This window comes from Venturia canescens, chromosome 5, assembly GCF_019457755.1.
Source record: "Venturia canescens isolate UGA chromosome 5, ASM1945775v1, whole genome shotgun sequence".
In the NCBI taxonomy this organism is placed as follows: domain Eukaryota; kingdom Metazoa; phylum Arthropoda; class Insecta; order Hymenoptera; family Ichneumonidae; genus Venturia; species Venturia canescens.
Genome location: NC_057425.1, coordinates 7559628 through 7578693, shown reverse-complemented (window position 1 = coordinate 7578693; position 19066 = coordinate 7559628). Strand labels below are relative to the sequence as shown.

General features: G+C 34.9%; 3 protein-coding genes across 5 annotated transcripts; all 3 read left to right on the top strand.

Moving 5' to 3' along the window:
• Positions 1–621: 621 nt before the first annotated feature.
• Positions 622–4802, top strand: Pus7 (pseudouridine synthase 7). Its single transcript, XM_043419559.1, has 4 exons — positions 622–971; positions 1851–3588; positions 3732–3883; positions 4097–4802. Exons 1-4 carry the CDS (start codon positions 830–832, stop codon positions 4504–4506), a joined length of 2442 nt encoding a protein of 813 aa, XP_043275494.1. The 5' UTR covers positions 622–829; the 3' UTR covers positions 4507–4802.
• Positions 4803–5284: 482 nt separating this feature from the next.
• LOC122411298 (zinc finger CCCH-type with G patch domain-containing protein) lies at positions 5285–8848 on the top strand. The gene is made up of 8 exons (XM_043420031.1): positions 5285–5476; positions 5567–5776; positions 6372–6449; positions 6518–6658; positions 6738–7059; positions 7484–7753; positions 7988–8167; positions 8435–8848. Exons 1-8 carry the CDS (start codon positions 5426–5428, stop codon positions 8731–8733), a joined length of 1551 nt encoding a protein of 516 aa, XP_043275966.1. The 5' UTR covers positions 5285–5425; the 3' UTR covers positions 8734–8848.
• A 2724-nt stretch (positions 8849–11572) lies between these two features.
• Sting (sting) lies at positions 11573–15854 on the top strand. Of its 3 annotated transcripts, none has more exons than XM_043420033.1 (10): positions 11573–12097; positions 12915–13020; positions 13104–13157; positions 13606–13796; positions 13869–13979; positions 14398–14530; positions 14632–14774; positions 14843–15026; positions 15409–15522; positions 15609–15854. In XM_043420033.1, the coding sequence occupies exons 1-10, from the start codon at positions 12095–12097 to the stop codon at positions 15692–15694; spliced, it is 1125 nt and encodes a 374-aa protein (XP_043275968.1). In that variant the 5' UTR covers positions 11573–12094; the 3' UTR covers positions 15695–15854. The 3 variants fall into 3 exon arrangements, with proteins under 3 accessions (XP_043275968.1, XP_043275967.1, XP_043275969.1); XM_043420032.1 differs by lacking the exon at positions 11573–12097 and adding an exon at positions 12194–12849; XM_043420034.1 differs by lacking the exons at positions 11573–12097; positions 12915–13020 and adding an exon at positions 12196–12849.
• Positions 15855–19066: the final 3212 nt, after the last annotated feature.

Here is a 19066-nt window from a genome sequence, read left to right as displayed (position 1 = left end):
ATAAATTCTGTGTACATCACGTTCGCAGAATAAAACGTGAAAAAGTATATAGACGATTCCTCGCGGTAACAATTTTTGAAGTTTGTTCATTGCAATCGTCGTTATTCCATTTAGGTTGCATTTAGTTATTGCGAAACCATATTCGCTGGAGTGAAAATTCCATTCTCTTCACCGTTAATTATAATTTTACCTGGTTTTATTCGAATTGCGTTACGCAACGCTTTCTTCAACTGTTACATGATTATCTTCAATTACCCAGTTGATAAGGTAACTTTTAAAGGTAATTTTTTAATTTAAAAAAATCCATTATTCTATATCTACACCACTAAATGAATGAAATAATAGTTATTAATATATCATCTTATAATATTAATTATAAAATAATTTCAAATCCATAAATATTGCTAGACGTAACGGTTTTCCTTTATTTTTCCAACGTCTAAAAAAGTTCGATAAACAAATTGAATGAATGTTTTCGATTGCTCAAATTTTTCCTGTAGTGTACGCGTGGCGGGTTATTCATTCTACATTTATTTTCATGTGCGTCAAAAAATAAAAACGATAACGCGAAAATGTGTGGAATGTTTGACCGACCGAGATCGACTGTTTATATATATAAATTGTGTCATTTCAGTCATTTGCGTGAGAGCGAACGCCGGACACGTGCGCAGGATAAACTGAATAAAATTCAGTGCCTCATTTTCATCGTTTTTCCAAGCCCAAATAATAGTGATTAATCGGAAACGTGTATTAAACATTAGGATTAACGTTATATCAGTAAAATCTGATTCGTCATAATTATTCAATAATCCAAATCGAGAAGTTCGTGATGTCGTGGTGTGACGTCAAAAAATCAACCAGAGGTTATTCGAGATATGGCGGTAGAGGAAATCGTGGCAATCGTGGCGAAGGAAATTGGCGAGAAAGGACGTTCGAGAACGAAAATGAGGATGGTGTTCGTAAACAATCCGGTCAGCCATGTCCGGAAGATATTTTATTATTGTTTGTGTAGATCGAAATAACGCACTATTTGAGGAGTGCTCAAAACAAAAACGATTCATCTACTTGTCAAATTGAACGTATTTTTACAATAAAAGTTCCTTTCAAATCGAACAAAATGATGAAAATTATAACAATGTAACTGTCTCACCAGAATTCTTCCACTATAAATCCATTTTTTAGCACAGGGACTTGTATTTTTCTCAGGAACTGAATAAATTTTCACTGGCATGTTTCAAGCACAAATAAATTCAATTGTTTTTAAAGTTTTTGAATGGTTGACATTCTATTGTTAAATTATTTGAATCGAAGATAGCACTGCTTATACGCATACATAGAAAAAAATGTCATGTCATATTTTCTAGTATAAAGACAGTACAGTTGTTGTTAGAATTTGGCAATCAAGCGATTGGAGTTCATATTATCTATATTGTCATACACAGTTTGCCATTCATGATTTTAAAAGATTTTGACTATTCTTTTTCATCCGTCATTTGAAAATTAGAAGATTTACATTTTGATAAATTTTGTTTATACAAAAATGATTTTGTGGTTGAAATATTATGTACAGCTTACCAAAAATTGGGCCTATATTGTCAGGGAATACAAAGCATAAAAATCTTGGAATTCAGACGCATTTGAGTCAATTATTTACAAGGATTACAAGTTTTAATAATTACTTTCAATATATTCCTAGGATTCTTGAGAAAAAATATTGAAGCCTGCTGCAAGTGCCAATTATGGATCATAATTCAAAGATTGTTTCAAATGAATTTATTAGTTTCCAGCACTTTTCATTTAGTCGTAGAGAGAAGGAAACCGTTAATAAAAATATATTTATTAATTTATAGGAGTCTACCGTGGTCGAGGTGGTTATCGAGGAAAGTCATTCAAGCGCCATGGCCAGGGGAACAGTTCCTATGATAGCAAACGTACAAAGTACAAAGTTGGTGAGCGTCTGAAAGAAGAGAACGTTGGCGTGACCGAATTCGTTGGGAGTCACAAACGTTTTGGTGGCATATTAAAAGAGCGCTTCAGTGATTTCCATGTGAACGAAATACGCTGTGACGGGGAAATATGCAAATTGACGAATCAGGATATTCCACCAGAGCCGGAAGAGCTAGAAGACTTGAGCAAGCTGAAGGAATCTATACCAGCGGAGTTGAGGGAACAGTTGGAAGAGTTTTCAAAGTCAGATAGCGAAGTATCAATAACAGAAATTGATGTGACGGAAATGAACAAAGAACTGCGTCGAAATATTCACACGATCGCCAAAAAAATAACATCAGTAGTGAGCGAAACCGTGGAACGGGGTGAGAAAAAAATATTAGTTCTTGCCAAAAAAGACAAGCAAACGAGCCACAAATTTCGCGGGGATCGACGCGTCGATTGGAGCAGACGAGAAGGCAATTATTGCGACTTTCTTCTCCACAAAGTCAACATGGATACGATGGATGCGCTGAATCAATTAGCTGCCAAATTGCGGATCGAATCCAGCTTATTTAACTACGCAGGAACGAAAGATCGACGAGCTCATACGACTCAATGGGTTAATATAAGAAAATTCAGTCCAAAAGTCATCCACGATGCTGCGAGACAAGTGCGCGGTGCGTTCGTCGGAAATTTCAAATTTTCGAAAAATGCTCTCAGTTTGGGTATGCTCAAGGGCAACCGTTTCAAAATAGCTTTAAGGAGCGTCAACGCTACCGACGATGAGATTGAACTCGCGATGCAATCTCTAAAAAACAATGGTTTCATCAATTATTACGGACTTCAGAGATTCGGCACAATTGCCGCCATACCCACCCACGAAATCGGCAAAACTCTTCTCCAAGCCAAGTGGAAAGACGCGATTGATCTCATTCTAAAACCTCGCGAAGGTGAACAGCAAAGGGACATGATAGAAGCGCGTGAAATTTATGAAAAAACGAAAAACCCCGATTTAGCCCTTCGACCGATCGCACGATCTGGGAAAATCGAAGCCAAACTACTTTATGGACTTCGCAAAAGTGGGGAGAACAATCCTCAGGGCGCTCTCGATTATATTCCCCGAAACGCGCGGCTCATGTACATACACTCTTATCAAAGTTTTGTCTGGAATCACATGGTTTCCAAACGCATCAAAGAATTTGGGGCGAAACCTATAGTCGGTGATCTCGTGTACGACAAAACTAATTCTGAGGATAATCCTGGTAATGAAACAATGGATTTCGCTCATCTAACTGATCAATCAAAAGAACCAAAAGATGGCGCATCTGATGCGATTGAGGAAGAAACAATTCCAACGAAATTACACGAGAAGCATTCCATCGACGATGAACAATGCATCGAAGATCGTTCAGATGAAATCGTCGATGAGAACGAAACAAAAATCGACAACGGGGATGAGACACCCGACGATTCAAGGGACCCGTCGAGTTTGCCGAATGTTAAATCACTCAGCGAAGAAGATTTGGACCGCTATACTATCGCCGATGTTGTTATGCCCAAACCCGGATGGAAAGTCACCTACCCTTCGTATGCAAAAGCCTGGTTCGATGAATTTCTTGCCAGGGACGATTTAACCACGGATTTGAGGCAAAAAAACAAGTAGGTCATACACGGTGAACCAAAATTTCAACGATATCACTGTAGTATTTTATCTCGCACGTTCTCTTACATTCGTGTTCTATTTTTCAATAGAGTGAAAGTTTTTTTTATCAGACTGCAAACAAAATTATTTCATATTTCAGGAAATACAGTCTTGGTGGTGGATACCGAAAGATATTAGAAACCGCTGAAGATCTAAGCTGGAAAATAGTCCGATATGACGGTTACCACGATGACTTGATCGCTTCTGACATTGATGAAATGCGTAAGGTGGAGGCTCCCAAAATTGAGACTGGTAAAAAGATTGCTATTATTTTCTATTGTACTTACCTAGAAAAAAAAAATTACAGCACAATTTTCGAAAGAGACACATGTTTTTGGTTCGTTTTACTGTTTTTTTTTGCAAAAAACCACAGTGATTATTTAAAGAAGCAAAATTTACGACTCTAGTTTTAATGGTTGAATGAATATTTGCGTTGAATTCTCTTAAAATAAATATCGTTCACAGAGGGTAAACACAAAGCATTGATTCTCGAGTTTTCCTTGAATCCATCGACGTACGCAACGATGGCACTTCGAGAAATTCTCGAACACGACACATCGGCACAAGCGCAAGCTTTACAGTCGACGGCAAATCAAGCGCTCGAAAATGTCGAAAAAATAGAAAGAAACGATCAGCCCGATATCGCAAATGAGGAAATTGTCACCGAGGACAACGGTTCATCGGTGGACGTTAAAAACGAGGAAGCCAAGGATAATGTAACAGTTGATACTAACGAGACTGAAGCGGAAATCATCCAGAACGATTCACCACAAAAAAATCCGGAGTCAGCAGATGCCGATGACATGGAAATTTCTAAAGAAGATGTGAACATTCCGTATGTTGATGAAAAAGAAGAAATGGAAACAGACAAATAGTGAAAAATTTATCGGCTCTATCGATATTACTAAAAATCTATATTACAATGCATAATTCTGATATGCAACATTATTCACTTTCATATCGATCTCACAATTGAAAAAGCAATACTACAACAACAAAAATCACGAAAAACTGTGTCACTGGGATATCACCAGACAACATTTCCTGTGAGATTTTCTCACGGATTAATGAAAAAAAAGGAAAATACTAGTTGTATGAGGACACAGCTCGCGATGAGTTCACTTTATAATGGACCTGCGATACGTTAAAATAAAGATTTCTTGATACTAAATCGTGTCGTGATTTTTTGAGCCTCGTTACCAGGTTGTAAATAAATCGTTAAAGAAATATAGAACAAAAGTTTTTCGGAATTTTTCATGAAATATAAAATTTGCCGTAACCCTGTTACAAAGGTTGCGTTAAAAATTCATGATTTCGACTTTAAAAAAGCCATAAAATATGGGAATTTTTTTGACAACTGAGACTTTATTTCCGTTAAAAAAAAATTCTGGAAAATATTCGGGAAATTTTATTTGGGTTTCAGATTCTACGTTCTTTCTCGAAATAAACTTCGAATGTAAAAGTAAATGCAGAGACCTTTGAAAAATTTCAGTGTTTTCAGGGTATTTGTGTGAAGTTTAATGGAATTATTGCATGTTCTATATAATCAGACCCATTTGAAAATTTCATTCGTATTTGATTTCGCGGTTAAATGTTTTCGCGCCTGCGCCGTTTTCGGGATTCGCTTCCGACTTCAGATGCATGAAGCACTTCGAAAATATTTTTTGTTATGAATGAATTTTGCTCTAATGCGAAACCAGCGAAACTGTCATAACTCCGTGCAGTGTAATGACCTATAAAATTAACAATTGACGAAAAGTTTGATGATTTTAACTTGAATTTAACCTTTTGACAATGACGGACGTCGAGAGTTTGCAAGAATCCATCAATCAGTATGAGAAACAGGTATTTGAGTGTTGATATGTTCCAACCTAAAAAATTTCGCAATTAGGGTCGGTTTTGAAAATATAAAAAATACTGTATGAAAATTATCAGCTGTCCCAGGTGAAATTGGCCCTTTCCGCGACTGACCAGGGCCCTGACCGCGATAATTTGTTGAGTCTTCAATCAGACATTGAAGAACTCATTACCTTGACAGCCCAGAGTCTCAGAAGTGCCAAAGGTGAATGTACTGACAGCGACTCGGCTGAGAATCTTTCAGATGACGATGATGATCCTATGGCAAAGGAGTACGCTTTATTCAAGGTAACTTTATTTTAGTCGACTCAAAAAATAAATTAACAGTACTTTCTTACAAGAAAAGGTTACCATGATTCAAGAAACAAAACAGCTGATATTCAATGTTTTAAAAATTTTAATATGTTATCACCTTTTTGTTCAACAACAGTGTTCTTTTAATTAACATTATAATTGAAGGTACTTGTTCTTCATGTCTCATAATCCGTGAACAAAAGTACATGGAAGTTAAGTTGGTACGAGTTTAAATTAAAAATGAAAGAAAAAATAATGTTGAAGCCATCAAAAAAATTTGTGATATCAACATTAAATAATGGCATTGCGTTTCAATATTATTGACCAGAATTCGTTTTCATCTTTTTTTGATCATAAAATTAGAGCAAAAATCTATTGTCCGATAATTGATACAGACCTAGCAAATATGAAACTCTCTTACAGCCTCTTATGACCAGATGTTTGAAAATATTTTTCTATCACTATTTTAAAAAATATATACGAATTTTAAATATTCAAATTTGTTCAATTGCGCATCATACCTGGTGATCTGAAAAATATAACTTAATTGGCTTATGCTTCTTCACAAATATCGTTTTGCCGATTACAGGCCGAACTGGAGCAGTCCTCAGAGGATTCAGAGGACAAAAATCATAATGAGAAAGCTGAGGCCTCCAACGATATAGAAGTCAGTAAGATAGTAGTCGTTAAAGTCATTGCCGAGATACATTTATACGGTTCAAGTTGCAATTGTAGGACGAGCTGAAAGCGCTTGAGGGTATGAAATGTCGGGCTCCCCATGGCAGCAGTTGGGGTGGCACTGGCTATCATAATGCTATGGTATCGTCCATTCACAGGGACGAAAACGAAATAATAACCAGTATCAATGACATAAAGGTAAAAAACAATCAATTTTCCAAGTTGAACAAAGTATAAATTCACTGTTTTTCACATTTCTCGTTCACTTTATATTCAGGTCAGAGTACTTTTCGTAAATCCAACACACAAAGAAATGCTTCCCTGTCCTTATTTTTTGGATGGCGCTTGTAAATTTTCTGACGAGCAATGCCATTATTCCCACGGTGAAGTTGTGCCCCTCTCTAATCTTCAAGAATACAAGGAACCCGTCTTCTCAAGCCTCAAAATGGGTAGCAGAGTGCTTGCCAAACAGAAAAATAATCTGTGGCACCGATGCGTTATCCTTAAAATGCCGGAAAAGGAGAATGACGATTATCGTATAAAATTTGAATCAAGTGGTAATATAACCGAGGTAGCTGTTCAAGATCTACTACCCCTCGGTAAGTTTTCGTAATGTTAAAAAACAAATTCACATAGTATTTTTTAAATTTGAACTTTTGTCTTCATAATAATGTTTGCACAGCGAATTTTACTATTGTCCTTTCTAACTGATTTAAGTAATTTAAAATCTGTCGTTAATAAAAAAAAAATAATCAAAATATTATAAAATTCATGGATGCAGAAAAATTTCGTTTTTCAAGGTCTCTTCAAAATCGATTCCCAATATTGATTATTTGAACACACAGTCACACTTTTCATTGGATGCAAACGACAATCTATGTTAAATTACTTTTCATTAGTTAAAAAAACAGTTTAGCATCACCGAATAATCATTTCGATCAGCGAATAATGATTTGACATTTTCGTTGAGAATCTTTTAATGCGTATAACATTGTTTTTACATTCTATGATTCGCAACAACAGAGGATGCAGATCTGGAAATGTCTGACTCATCCGATGACAGCGAGTCCGAGCGTGAGACTTGTGAAACTCCGGCTGAAACGTTGGTACACAAATCCCTTTTGACCCTGAACTCGGGAGACCCTCTCGGAAGTTGGGAGCAGCACACACGTGGAATTGGAAGCAAATTGATGGAACAAATGGGCTATGTCCGCGGCACAGGACTCGGTAAACGAGCCGATGGCAGAATCGCTCCTGTCGAGGCGACGGTATTGCCAGCCGGAAAATCTTTGGGTACGAAAAACTTCGATATCACAAAAATCGTATTTCGTTCTAAATCATCGACAATAAAAAATATAAATTTACCAATTTTACCAATAAAACTCATAATTTCCTCAAATTTTACGAACTTATTGAAAATCAGGGTTTAAATCGATGAAAAAAATAGACCCACGCACAAGTTGTGATCAGCTTGCTAAAATATGACAAAACATTAGTAATTATTGATTTTTCTTCATAATTTTCCAGATCACTGTATGGAATTGCGCGAGCATGCCGGTGGTGATAAGGACTTGTTCACGGCTGAGCGAAAAATGCAAAAACAACGTCGGAAGATGGAACAGCAACGTGAAAAACAATATATTCGAGAAAAAGCACGAGAGAAGAATAACGTATTCAATTTCATAAATACTACTTTGGGAGATAAGCGTAAGTCGAAGAAAAAGAATAATCTACATTTTCCCATCAAATATTGTTTTATTTTTCTTCCAATTTTAATACGTTACAATCGCTTTGAACATTACTGATGAATATTTTTGTAGAAACCAAAATTGGGAGTTGAAATTCTCCAGAAATTTCACTAATTTTCCTCATTTTTCATTTAAATTTATTCCAATTCTGTAATATTTTTTCTACATGGAATACGACGTCGCGCAATCGAATCCGTTTACGCACTTAGAAGGTCGTTTTTTTCAGCATCAAATGAAAACGAACCAGGCAGTTCCAAGGGCAAAAGTCACTATAAAAGTCACACGAATCGTGGTTTGAACGTGGCGAGTTTCGAAATCAGTGAAAATATAACGAGACTTGAAAAAGAATCGTCAAAACTGATGAATTCGTTGGGAAGGCATGCAAAGGGAAGTTTACCTTATAATAACATCGTATTGCAATACAACGAGAAACAAAGCGAACTTGCAGGTTTGCGATCGACTCAGAATCATATTGCTACTGAACAGAATCAGCGTAAAGACAAAGCAAAACTTTCTGTATTTTGATTCAAATTGTATTCAAAATCTGTGCGAATATCAGAATTCTTCATCGCCATATGCATTTACTTACGTGTAAATATTGCTTATGATTCATAGATGTAAATAAACGATTTATTCAAAACTCAGGTTTTTTTTCTTTCCTTGTAAGTAAAACATTGGTCTTTTATGAAAATCCAGCAACTAGAGAAATCGAAATTGGAATAGAGTTCAGAATGTTTTGAAAACAAAGATTGGAGATTTACAAGGTTTCCGGAAAATCTCAAACACTTTTTCCCTATTTTTTATTCTCCCTGACCAACTGCGCACAATCTGAAAAAAATGTATTTCATTCATTATCGAGTAGAGCAAGAAGATTGAACTTTTCTCGGTGAATATTTGAATTTTTTAACATTCTTTGTTCCAGTCTTACCTGTCTTCCATACGAGCTGTAAATATACTCGTAAGAATTCGTCCCTTCGTTACAATCATTACAGCGAATACTCATGTTTCGAATAACTTTTTGTGTTAACATATAATTTATAATATAAATTGTTATTGATCAACTCCACAGACACGCATTTTTTTGGTAGCCAAAAACACACTGTTCTGAGATAATTGAAATCAATGTGTTTATGAAAACGAAGAATTTTGTCTTTTATAAGGCTTGAGCCATTATCAAAAATTGTTATTCTATGAGTTTGCTTATATTTGTACTATTCGTTTCTAATTTATAGCCCACGAGTACAAAGAGCCAGTTGGTAGGGTTTCGATATTTGGTGTCGAATACATTTTTCTCACCATGTTCAAAATGGTTTATCAACAAATACGATAATAAATTAAGTGGCTTGCACCGTGGAGGGATATTTGGAGAAAAATAATTCCACACCTTTCGACCGATGCGAATTTGCACTAGGGATGTCGGATTGTTGAAAGAAAATCGATTCATTAAATCGAATCGAATTGAGGTACAACAAACCAATTCCATAATAAATTGAGCACTCGGAGATCGATTCACCCAGAATCGATTTTGTTAATATTAATAAAAAATGAGAAATAAGTGTGATAAAACTGTAACTGTGAAGTGTGGATGGAAGAAGGGGAGATTGAATAGGTATCTAGTAGCGCCACTTCTCTCACAGGCACAGGTCTCCACGTCTCTTCAATTCACGATTCACGACTCATGGGAAAAATTTTCCGAATCATCAATAAAACAGTATTAAAAAATCGATCTCGAAATTGAAAGATCAATTCGAATAATTAATTAGTCGGAGAGAATCGATCTGAAAAATCGATTAATCGTTGGTTAATAATCGATTTTGGGAAAAATCGATCCTTAGATCGGCATCCCTAATTTGCACCATCAGTTATTATACAATTTGTTATTTGCAAACATTTTTGGATGCTGAGTTCATTCCATATAAATTCAAATCTGACGATATTGTACGAAGGAAAAAGCAATGGACATTTTTACGAAACTGAAATTTTGCCAAACGTTTCATTCCTTTTTGACCCTGTCCGTGTTACTTGGGTCTTGAAGGTTACAGTCGAATTAGAAAAAAAAACGCTTACCCAAATTTCTTACTGTTTAACAACTTTCAATAAAACTTTTGACTTTACCAAACACTTTGCCGTGGAGTAATTTCACGATGCAACTCAGAATTTTTTCAAATTTTCTAAGAGCAAAAACTTGGAAAACTCAATATCGTCCATGCAGCAACGAATATACACGACGCAAATCTACTAACAAAACGGTTGTGATTGAAGCTACATACTTAAATTTTGATTCATGGTGAATTTTTCTTTTGTTGAAATATAGAAATACGCGAGTGTGGTACGTTCAAATAAAGTTGATCGATTATTTCGCCGAATAAAAACAGCGAACGGAAAAAAAATGTACTGTTCTGCTTAAGAAAAAACTTGAATTATAAAATGTTAAAAAAGCAATACTTTGAACTTTTATTAAAAATCATTTTTTTTGTCAATTATTCGTCTCATTGTACTAACATTTTTACAATTATTCACGTTAATTTGCGTACTATTAAAAATGTAATGCTTGGCACGCGTACGATAATGCGTGCGATATCCCGGAATGACGGATGCACGCGTAACTCCTTGAACTCATTTCCTTCCACTTGAAAATTCATTGGAATCCAAACAAATTGATAAAAATAAATGCACATTTTGATATCAAATTATCGGTATTGTTGCGTAGGAAGGATTGAAAATATAACACGATCAAACATATGATAATATATAAAAAAAGAAAAGGGAAAAAACTATAAAAAATCTTGTTTTAGTATAACAAAAAAATATGAGTTCAGTTCGCTTCGAGATATCATACATTGCACATCGGTCTGGCCAAGTACATGCATTTATGAAAATGAGAAAATGAAAAACATCTGAAGGTTCTTTTCAAATTATCTAAGTTTCTAACAAACTTTGAAAAAAGGTAACGTGAAAAAATATTAAAGAATTATTCACTCGATATTTTTAGGTTTTTCAATAAAACCTTCATGTTTCTTATCTTTTTTTAAAAAGATTATAAAATTTGGGTGAAATAAATAATGTGAATTTTCCCATTAGGCTGAGTTGGGCCGGAATGCCGCATACCCAAAAAAAAAAGTGCGTGATACCGACGAACGCTATGAACTTGGAACGAGAATTCCCATCTTTTCCTAAAAACACTTCCCAGCGCGGTGTGCTTTCTCGATCGATTCAATAAAACGAAAGAAATATTTTCTAAATGACACTTTTCACTTTTTTTTATATTTTGCGAGGTACACGATTTTTAAAGGTTCTTCTTGGAAAGAAACCCTTGAAAAAGGCCGAAGGGGTGATCCTCATAAAAAAAGAGTGGCCCTCGAGTGGGCTCCGTCCTCTGAAGTCACTGAAACAAAAGATTTCGTTTTCAGTCCGGTGCGATGTAGCGTGGCCCGTCTCTAGTATGTGCTATCGTATTTCTCAAGTGCTTTGCAATGCGCTGAAAATGATCGAATTCCTCTTGAGTCTTCAATAATGAGGTACACATTGGAAGTCAACATTCAAAAGTTGGCTTCAAGAGAGTCGTATGGTTCTCGGTTCTCGGCAAAATGACGCGGGACGCCGATAGTATTATTTTTGAGAAACCGGAACCTATATGAACGCGAGCGAACGCGACTTGCTCTCGTACACGAAATTCTCGTCACTCCGGTCACACTCGTCGCTAATCTCAATGTTTATTAGGTTTTGGGCTTTTCAATACCCACTGCGTGCGACATCGACGAAATCCATAAAAGTTGATTTCAAAAATATTATTGAGAAAATGAAGAACTCATTTTTCGATTCCAAAAAAACGGTATGGTGAGAGAGAACGAATTATATTCTCGGGGCGTCTTTATTACGATGTAAAATGGTAATTTATTTATTGGACAATAATAAGTAAAATGTACAATGTTTACAAATATATATTTGATGTCCGACTCGCCGAAAAAGAATGAACGACTGATATATGAAAGTACCCAACACCCAACCAATCGTATCGTGATTCGTGAGTCAAGCTATTTTCTGTATATCAATATACATATACGAAGCAGTGCGAAAAAAGAAACGAAACAATTTACAATGACGTTTTACAGTGAGCGTAGCGAAAAATTGTTCTGATAATTCTCCGACACAATCATGCACCACCAAACATAGAACTCTTTTTGAATAGAATTTTCTCTCTTCACATATACGTTGAAGTGTATTATTCATGTACCGTCACGTCCACGTTGTTGACGTTGTATGTTTTGTAACACAATACGCGGTTATCGCGACGCGTAGGTATATAGTGTGTTGTAGGCCAAAGCAATACTTGGAACCTCCAGCGTGCTCCAAGATTATTTTTCACTCAAGTGTCAATGTAGCAAGAATAGTGGGCGTTCAGTTTTCCTACACCAAATAGCGAGACAACCAATGAGAGAAATATATAGTACTCGAGCCGGTCCAACAAAGTATCACGTGTAGGCTACAAAGCGTGCGCAAGATGCAGATGTCAGTTGCGAAAATCGGCACCGGATAACAAGAAGTTTAGTCGTTCAGAATTCTTCCCTCGATAACATTCTCCTTTTTCCTGGTCGAATCTGTCTGTGAAATATTGACAATATTGTTATGGAGGAAACCGGAGTAAGTGTTTCCGGCGGCGAATAAGAAATTTTTGCCGTCCAACTATATTATTGATGGTTTTTCAGATCATAAAACCGGAAAATTTTACATATACGCAGACGATGTCTCTGCAAAGTGACAAAAATTCGTATCTGATATCAAACAGTATACTTATTGTGATATTATCCCTAGGTCAGTTATAAAAGTATATTCGAAAATATAAAACTGTAAGTAAATCAACGAATATATTCTAATTCATATTTTCAACATTGCAGTTTCAATACGCTGCATGCACAAGGATAATTATGCAAAAGCTGCTATGAACACAGGTATAAAAATAATTTATATATAGAATTTCATGAACAAAGCGTTACAAAACAAGAAAATTTCTGAAGCAAATTTATTGTTGTAACTAATGTGTATAAAAATCTCATGGAGGTCATTTTTGGCTCAGATGAAGCAAAACAAAGAGTATTCAGGAGGTGAATAAAAGTATAGAAAACAAAACTAAAAATATAAAAACTGCAACTGAATTTATTATAGATCTTATAAATTTCAATATTTCAGTGTTCTGAATTGAATACCATAATTCTCCTTTATTTCATCTCATAGGGCTCTGCTTGATTTTCTAGTATTAAAATCCTTGATTTTTCTAGTATTAAAAAAAATGCGTTAATGGAGATTTGTTACTTTTTTCCCAAATTTCATATCTCAATACTATTGAACATAATGTGACTAATTTATTCATTAAATGAATCGTTAATTTTTTTGTTACAGTCTCCTCTGTGTCACTATTCAATTTAATTTTAGTGATTGCTGAACTTATCTTCAAGATATACTATTTTGTTGCTCGAATCATGGAGACAGGAACAAAGCATGCGAGTGACTTTGAAAAAATAGTGAAAAATCTACAGTTCAATACTACTTCTTGGATGTGTATAGCATTCAGCTGTGGATTATTATTTTGGGTACAGTGAACAACAAACATTGTTCCGTCTAATCGATTGATCTAGCAACTCATTTAATTCCACATATTCTAGATTTTTTATGTATACGCTGGTAACAATATTGGTCATATCTGGGAATTTGGACCAGTGCGATTATTTCCATCCTTACTTCTTTCTCTCAGTATTTGTCAAATTGTTGGCCTGGTGAGTTAATTTGGTTTGGAGAAATTACAATAAAATTTCATATTGCTTTACGATATCAGTAAAGCTCTCTCGACAGAAATTGAAATGTTATTTTGGAAGGGGGAAAAACAGAAAATATAAAATATCCATTCTCATGGAACTTTTGAAATGTTTTAGCTATTGTGAATTTCTACTTTTTTACTTTTGCAATCCTCTAGCGTATATTGTATTGCATTGAGTCGATAAACATTTTACATTTTATTTTTGCTGGTAATTATTGTGGACTTAATTTTTTTTGAGTAGTAATAGATATCAAAGGTATTTTTATATCGGAATAATGTAATAAATTTCAAGAAATTTGGAAATTATATGCAACTTAGTTTTAGAGCTCTACAAGTTTTGCATTTGGGTTTGAATAAAAAAGATTTCTATACCACAGAAAGATTCGGCTTTTGAGACTGTCATGGGCATGAATTCAATGAAAGGAGTTGACTATGGAACTGGAATGGCATACAGCTATTATTATGGATACTTGCGTCTGATTTTGCCTTCTGACGGCGGTCAAAATCCAGGTGAGTCTCAGTCTCTCCTTTAAAAACAGTAACTTTTTGTAGAATGGCCGATAAGTTTCAATCTCGAGGTATGATGATTATCCTCTTGTCCATTATTCCAGGACTCCGTCACAAAATGGAGCAATATGAAGGGGTGCAAAACGTCACTATACCGGTGAAGAAATTATTTATTTTGATCCCCGAGTCCGGTCACATCCCACCGAACCTGAAAGAGGCGTCTGATGGTTGGCTTGAGAGTACAACGGTAAAATCATTTAGTTTCATCTCTTTCTCAGTGATTGAGAAATTGAATTGAGTATCCGATTGTTTTAGAGTCTTGAAAGTGAGGTTCGCGACAGAGCAGGCGTAACAGGTCGTCCATACAAAAATACTGTGTACAAAATTCATCCTGGTGGTGGTGAAAGAAGATCAAGGCGGCCGATTTATGTGACGACCGAAGGAGCAACCCCAATGATGACATTATGGGAAATTCTGAGGCATGCTCATCCCCAGACCGGTATTGAAATGTTCATTTTTTTTCTTTTAGAAAACAAATAAGTTTTTACCAGACAAAATGGGGTCAATAATTTTCGTTATAACTCGTAATCGTTCTGATTAGGAATTCTAATCTGTTAACTATATTTATTGGTCGTGCATTCTAAAAAAATAAGTTTTTCAGCTCTTGTCATTTTAGACAACCTTTTCAGAGAAAAAGTAAATACCGCAGAAATTGAGTTTTTTTTTAAACCGAAAAGAAAATTGACTTTAGAAATGGACTTTTTTTTATGAGCCTAAAAACAAAAAACAAAATTACTGAAATCCCTCGATTCTATGTATACCTTTGAAAACGATTTTAACGAATCTTTACGAGAGATTAAGAATTTTCCAATTTTTTCAAGATGTTTACCGGGAACATCGACATGAGATCGTTGTTCGCTTTTATGAAACATTAAAAGAATTGCTCAACAGCGATCCAAGCTGCAGGGATTCGTGCGAGCTTGTTTATTATAATGGTAAGTTGTACAATTTCTTATAAAATTTCGGCCTATTTGAGCCTCTATCATTGCTCAATGAATTCTGTAATGAACAATTTTTTTAGATTATGATGCTAACGGCAAGAAAGCTAACGTTGGAGAGATTTTGTTGACAAGGATTCTGAGTCAAACTCCGTCTCCGACCTGGTGAATCATGAGCTTCGAACCAAAGCAAAAAAACTTCTGAACTATTTACTTACCGAAAGTGTCTTCAATTTTATAATAAAATTTTGTATTTCTATTCATGTATTGGAAAAGTGATTTTATTGAGATTTTTATGTATTTCTATTTATAAAAGAAAATGGAACCTATTATCCAGCAAACGGTAACGAAATCCAAACCAAAGGCAAAAGAATCTTGGGTCGAAAGTACAATCTTCTTTTTCGACTTTGTCCTTATTTTGTGCTCGAGTATAGAGCTAAAACCACTAAAAACGATTCATAGAATAAAAAGACAATTATGGTGACACGTCTCACATGTATATTTCATATATCTAAATTGTCGTTACACAGAGACTTTTTATACAGGATTCTCTTCATTTCCGGCGGATTTTTATGTTTTCTTTTGTTTTTGTTTTGTTTTTTTTTTTTTTAATTTTCTTGAAATTCGAAAGTGAGTCGTAGACTGGGTTCTTTTGTGCTATATTCCTCACAATCGACGCTCTCGCTCGATCAGTATATAATTCAAGTGCATTGAACAAATAAATAAAGAATGTGTAGGAAAAAAAATCATGATATACCGAGTTGTCTCTTTCAAATTTATAACATGAACAAAAAAAAGTAAAGTTGATTCGCAGACCCCGATCAACTCGCTCGCCAATATTGCTTGGATTCAGTTTTCATTACATTATTTTATTACGTCACACTCACACATTTGTGTCGACCTTGTTCTACATTATAAAATGCTTCGCAGTCATGTTTAAAGAACATAACGAAAATATATGTATATTAGTGAAATAGAAATTGATGCTTGAATTTCAGTGATGATTTTCGCCAAACAACGATGTTTTTTTCCCTCCTTGCTACACCAAATGCACGCTTAGATCTAAATTATTCCATCTCTCGTTTCTCGCGCTTTGTAGGCTTGCTGTATAAAGGACGATATCGCTGATATGTTAAAGAAACTATTTCAGAACATGGACTTTTAAGATCTTTCATTTATCTCATCCCCTTCGGTTGTTTTCTATTGTATTTTTTACCATTTTGTCCACTCACCGGTACTCGTAATTCGTTCAAATGAATGTGTCTGTCAAATTACGTTCATAGACGATCACCTTTCCCGTATGAATCTGTATTGAAATGAATTGTCATTGCGATGTATGGACGTATCAAAAGATTTGTATAGCTCACTTCACGATATGTAAGCTCGAATAATTCTACGTTATTGGGAACTCGAGTTGAAGTCTTAAATATTCCACCTAGTAAAACGCATTTAAAAAATTTTAATTCCACAACATATTCGAACAAGTGATGAAAGCCTTCGGAATTTAGACAATCGCAGAATATGATTGACGTTTTACGTTGCATCGAGTGAAAACCGAAAAATTTATCACATCCACGTGTTTTCCAATTTGATTTTACTGTCTAAACATTGACTCTTAAAATATAGTGAGTTTATACCAGAATGAAGGACGTATTAACTCTACCAATAAACCACAAAACCAAATGTCTCATTTCGTAAGTATTCATATGTATCGATAATCACACGAAATATTATTTTTTACAGATAAAATTCAACAAACGTACAATTATTTCTAACTGATCGTATACGAATCGATGCTACCAACAAATGCCGTCCAACACATGACGTTTCGTTAAATATCATTAATTTTTGTTCATAAATTGAGACGTTACGTTCAATTTTTATCACGTGAAATGTCAATTCCGAAAAACTATGGAAATTTATGACTTTTTGAAAATCCACGAGTACTCGAGTTCCCAAAATCACGTGTAATAAACAGTACGATAATCATCGAATTGGGAGTTTAATAATATATTTTATACATAATACAACTACACAATAAAAATTGGCAATACGCACGAATGAGAAAAGAGATTGGAGATGATAGATATAAAAAACTTTTGTTCGATATCCATATCAAATCCTATTTATCGCCATGTGTATACGTGTGCCTGTGTGTATTTGTAGGTGTTTTGGATTAGATTCAAAACATTGTTTTTAGTCACAATCGAGAATGCGAGTAGTTTCCTTTCGTAAGTACAAAAACGAATTATCACTCGAAACAATAAACTCTACGAGCAGTGAATCCATTACGTTAGAGTTACTTTTTTGTGTATCTGCGTTGTTCATTTAATTTGTAGTAAAACGTATAAGAAAGAGAATTTTCATACATATGTACAATTTTAATACCGGAGCCATTGTTCTCTCACATATAAAAGATTTCATCCATGCTTGCTTATTTCATCGATTTTGGTTTTTTTTTGTCTACTGCGACGAAAGCTAGACTCGCGGGTGAATATATCTATATCAAATACATCGCAATGTTTTTCAAAATCCATGGAAAACAAAGAGAGAACAAAAATTCGGGGCGCCAAGCATCTAAAGGGATCAAAAGTTTTCCTATTCGCCGTTACGATAAATACTCATAAATTCTTTCTTTAGACTTCGTGATGTGTATCGTATATAAAAAATGCATACGGGCGAATTGAGAGAACAAATATTACAATTGAATCGCTCTTTCAATCAATGTCGGCGTTGGCAAAACGTTCCACAACGTAAGGTAATGGTGTTGCAAGGAGGAAAAAGATTATTCGTTACACGATTAAGCCCTCTTTTCCTAATTCTCTTTGATTTTCGTCCCTTCTTTTATCATCTCCCAGGAAAACAATATCTTTCCACGATTCGCTTTCATATTACATTGTTCGTCGATCTTCGCATACTTCACGAGAACAATAAATGTTTTATTGACATTGAAATCGTTAGAAATTTGAAAATCAATGAGAGTCAAAGAGTTGATCGCATACATTCGTATATACAAATGCTCGGATGTACATAGTCATATTTTTCGTTCCTCATTACGATATCGCTCGGAGTGTACAATGTTTAACACAAAAATTCACGAAAGATTCAATTGAAGGAAAAAAAAATCGCCAGATGCATTGGTCGTTCTCGTTATTATGTCGTATTCCGTTTGATAATAAAGAATTGGTTCGCAGACCCAGACAAAGATGTGTATTTATGTATATAAATAATAATTTTTAAAAATTTATCAGATCTATTTTTCGCTCTATCACATTTTTGCGAAAAAATCTGTTATGAATTGTCCCTTGCTTCATATTATTTGTGTTGAACTTTGTTCTTTTTCCATCGTGTATTGTTCGTTCTTCGATTTAAGCTCTATGCGAGGCATTCGCGTATTTTTGTATCATTTATTATTCCTTTCAGCCACTACTGTGAGATCAATGCTGTGGCAAATCAGCGACCAGTATTTGCCAAATGTCGAGTGCATTTGGACTTTTTTCCCTTTTTTCTCTACTCAAAACTCTTTGCCATCAACTTAAAA

Coding starts and splice junctions, on each gene's coding strand:
- Pus7 (XM_043419559.1), top strand. CDS start 830: ATGTCGTGGTGTGACGTCAAAAAATCAACCAGAGGTTATTCGAGATAT. Junction 3,589..3,731: donor GATTTGAGGCAAAAAAACAA/GTAGGTCATACA, acceptor TTCATATTTCAG/GAAATACAGTCTTGGTGGTG. Junction 3,884..4,096: donor GGCTCCCAAAATTGAGACTG/GTAAAAAGATTG, acceptor TATCGTTCACAG/AGGGTAAACACAAAGCATTG.
- LOC122411298 (XM_043420031.1), top strand. CDS start 5,426: ATGACGGACGTCGAGAGTTTGCAAGAATCCATCAATCAGTATGAGAAA. Junction 5,777..6,371: donor AGGAGTACGCTTTATTCAAG/GTAACTTTATTT, acceptor TGCCGATTACAG/GCCGAACTGGAGCAGTCCTC. Junction 6,659..6,737: donor CCAGTATCAATGACATAAAG/GTAAAAAACAAT, acceptor CTTTATATTCAG/GTCAGAGTACTTTTCGTAAA.
- Sting (XM_043420032.1), top strand. Junction 14,531..14,631: donor TGACGGCGGTCAAAATCCAG/GTGAGTCTCAGT, acceptor CCATTATTCCAG/GACTCCGTCACAAAATGGAG. Junction 14,775..14,842: donor GTTGGCTTGAGAGTACAACG/GTAAAATCATTT, acceptor CGATTGTTTTAG/AGTCTTGAAAGTGAGGTTCG.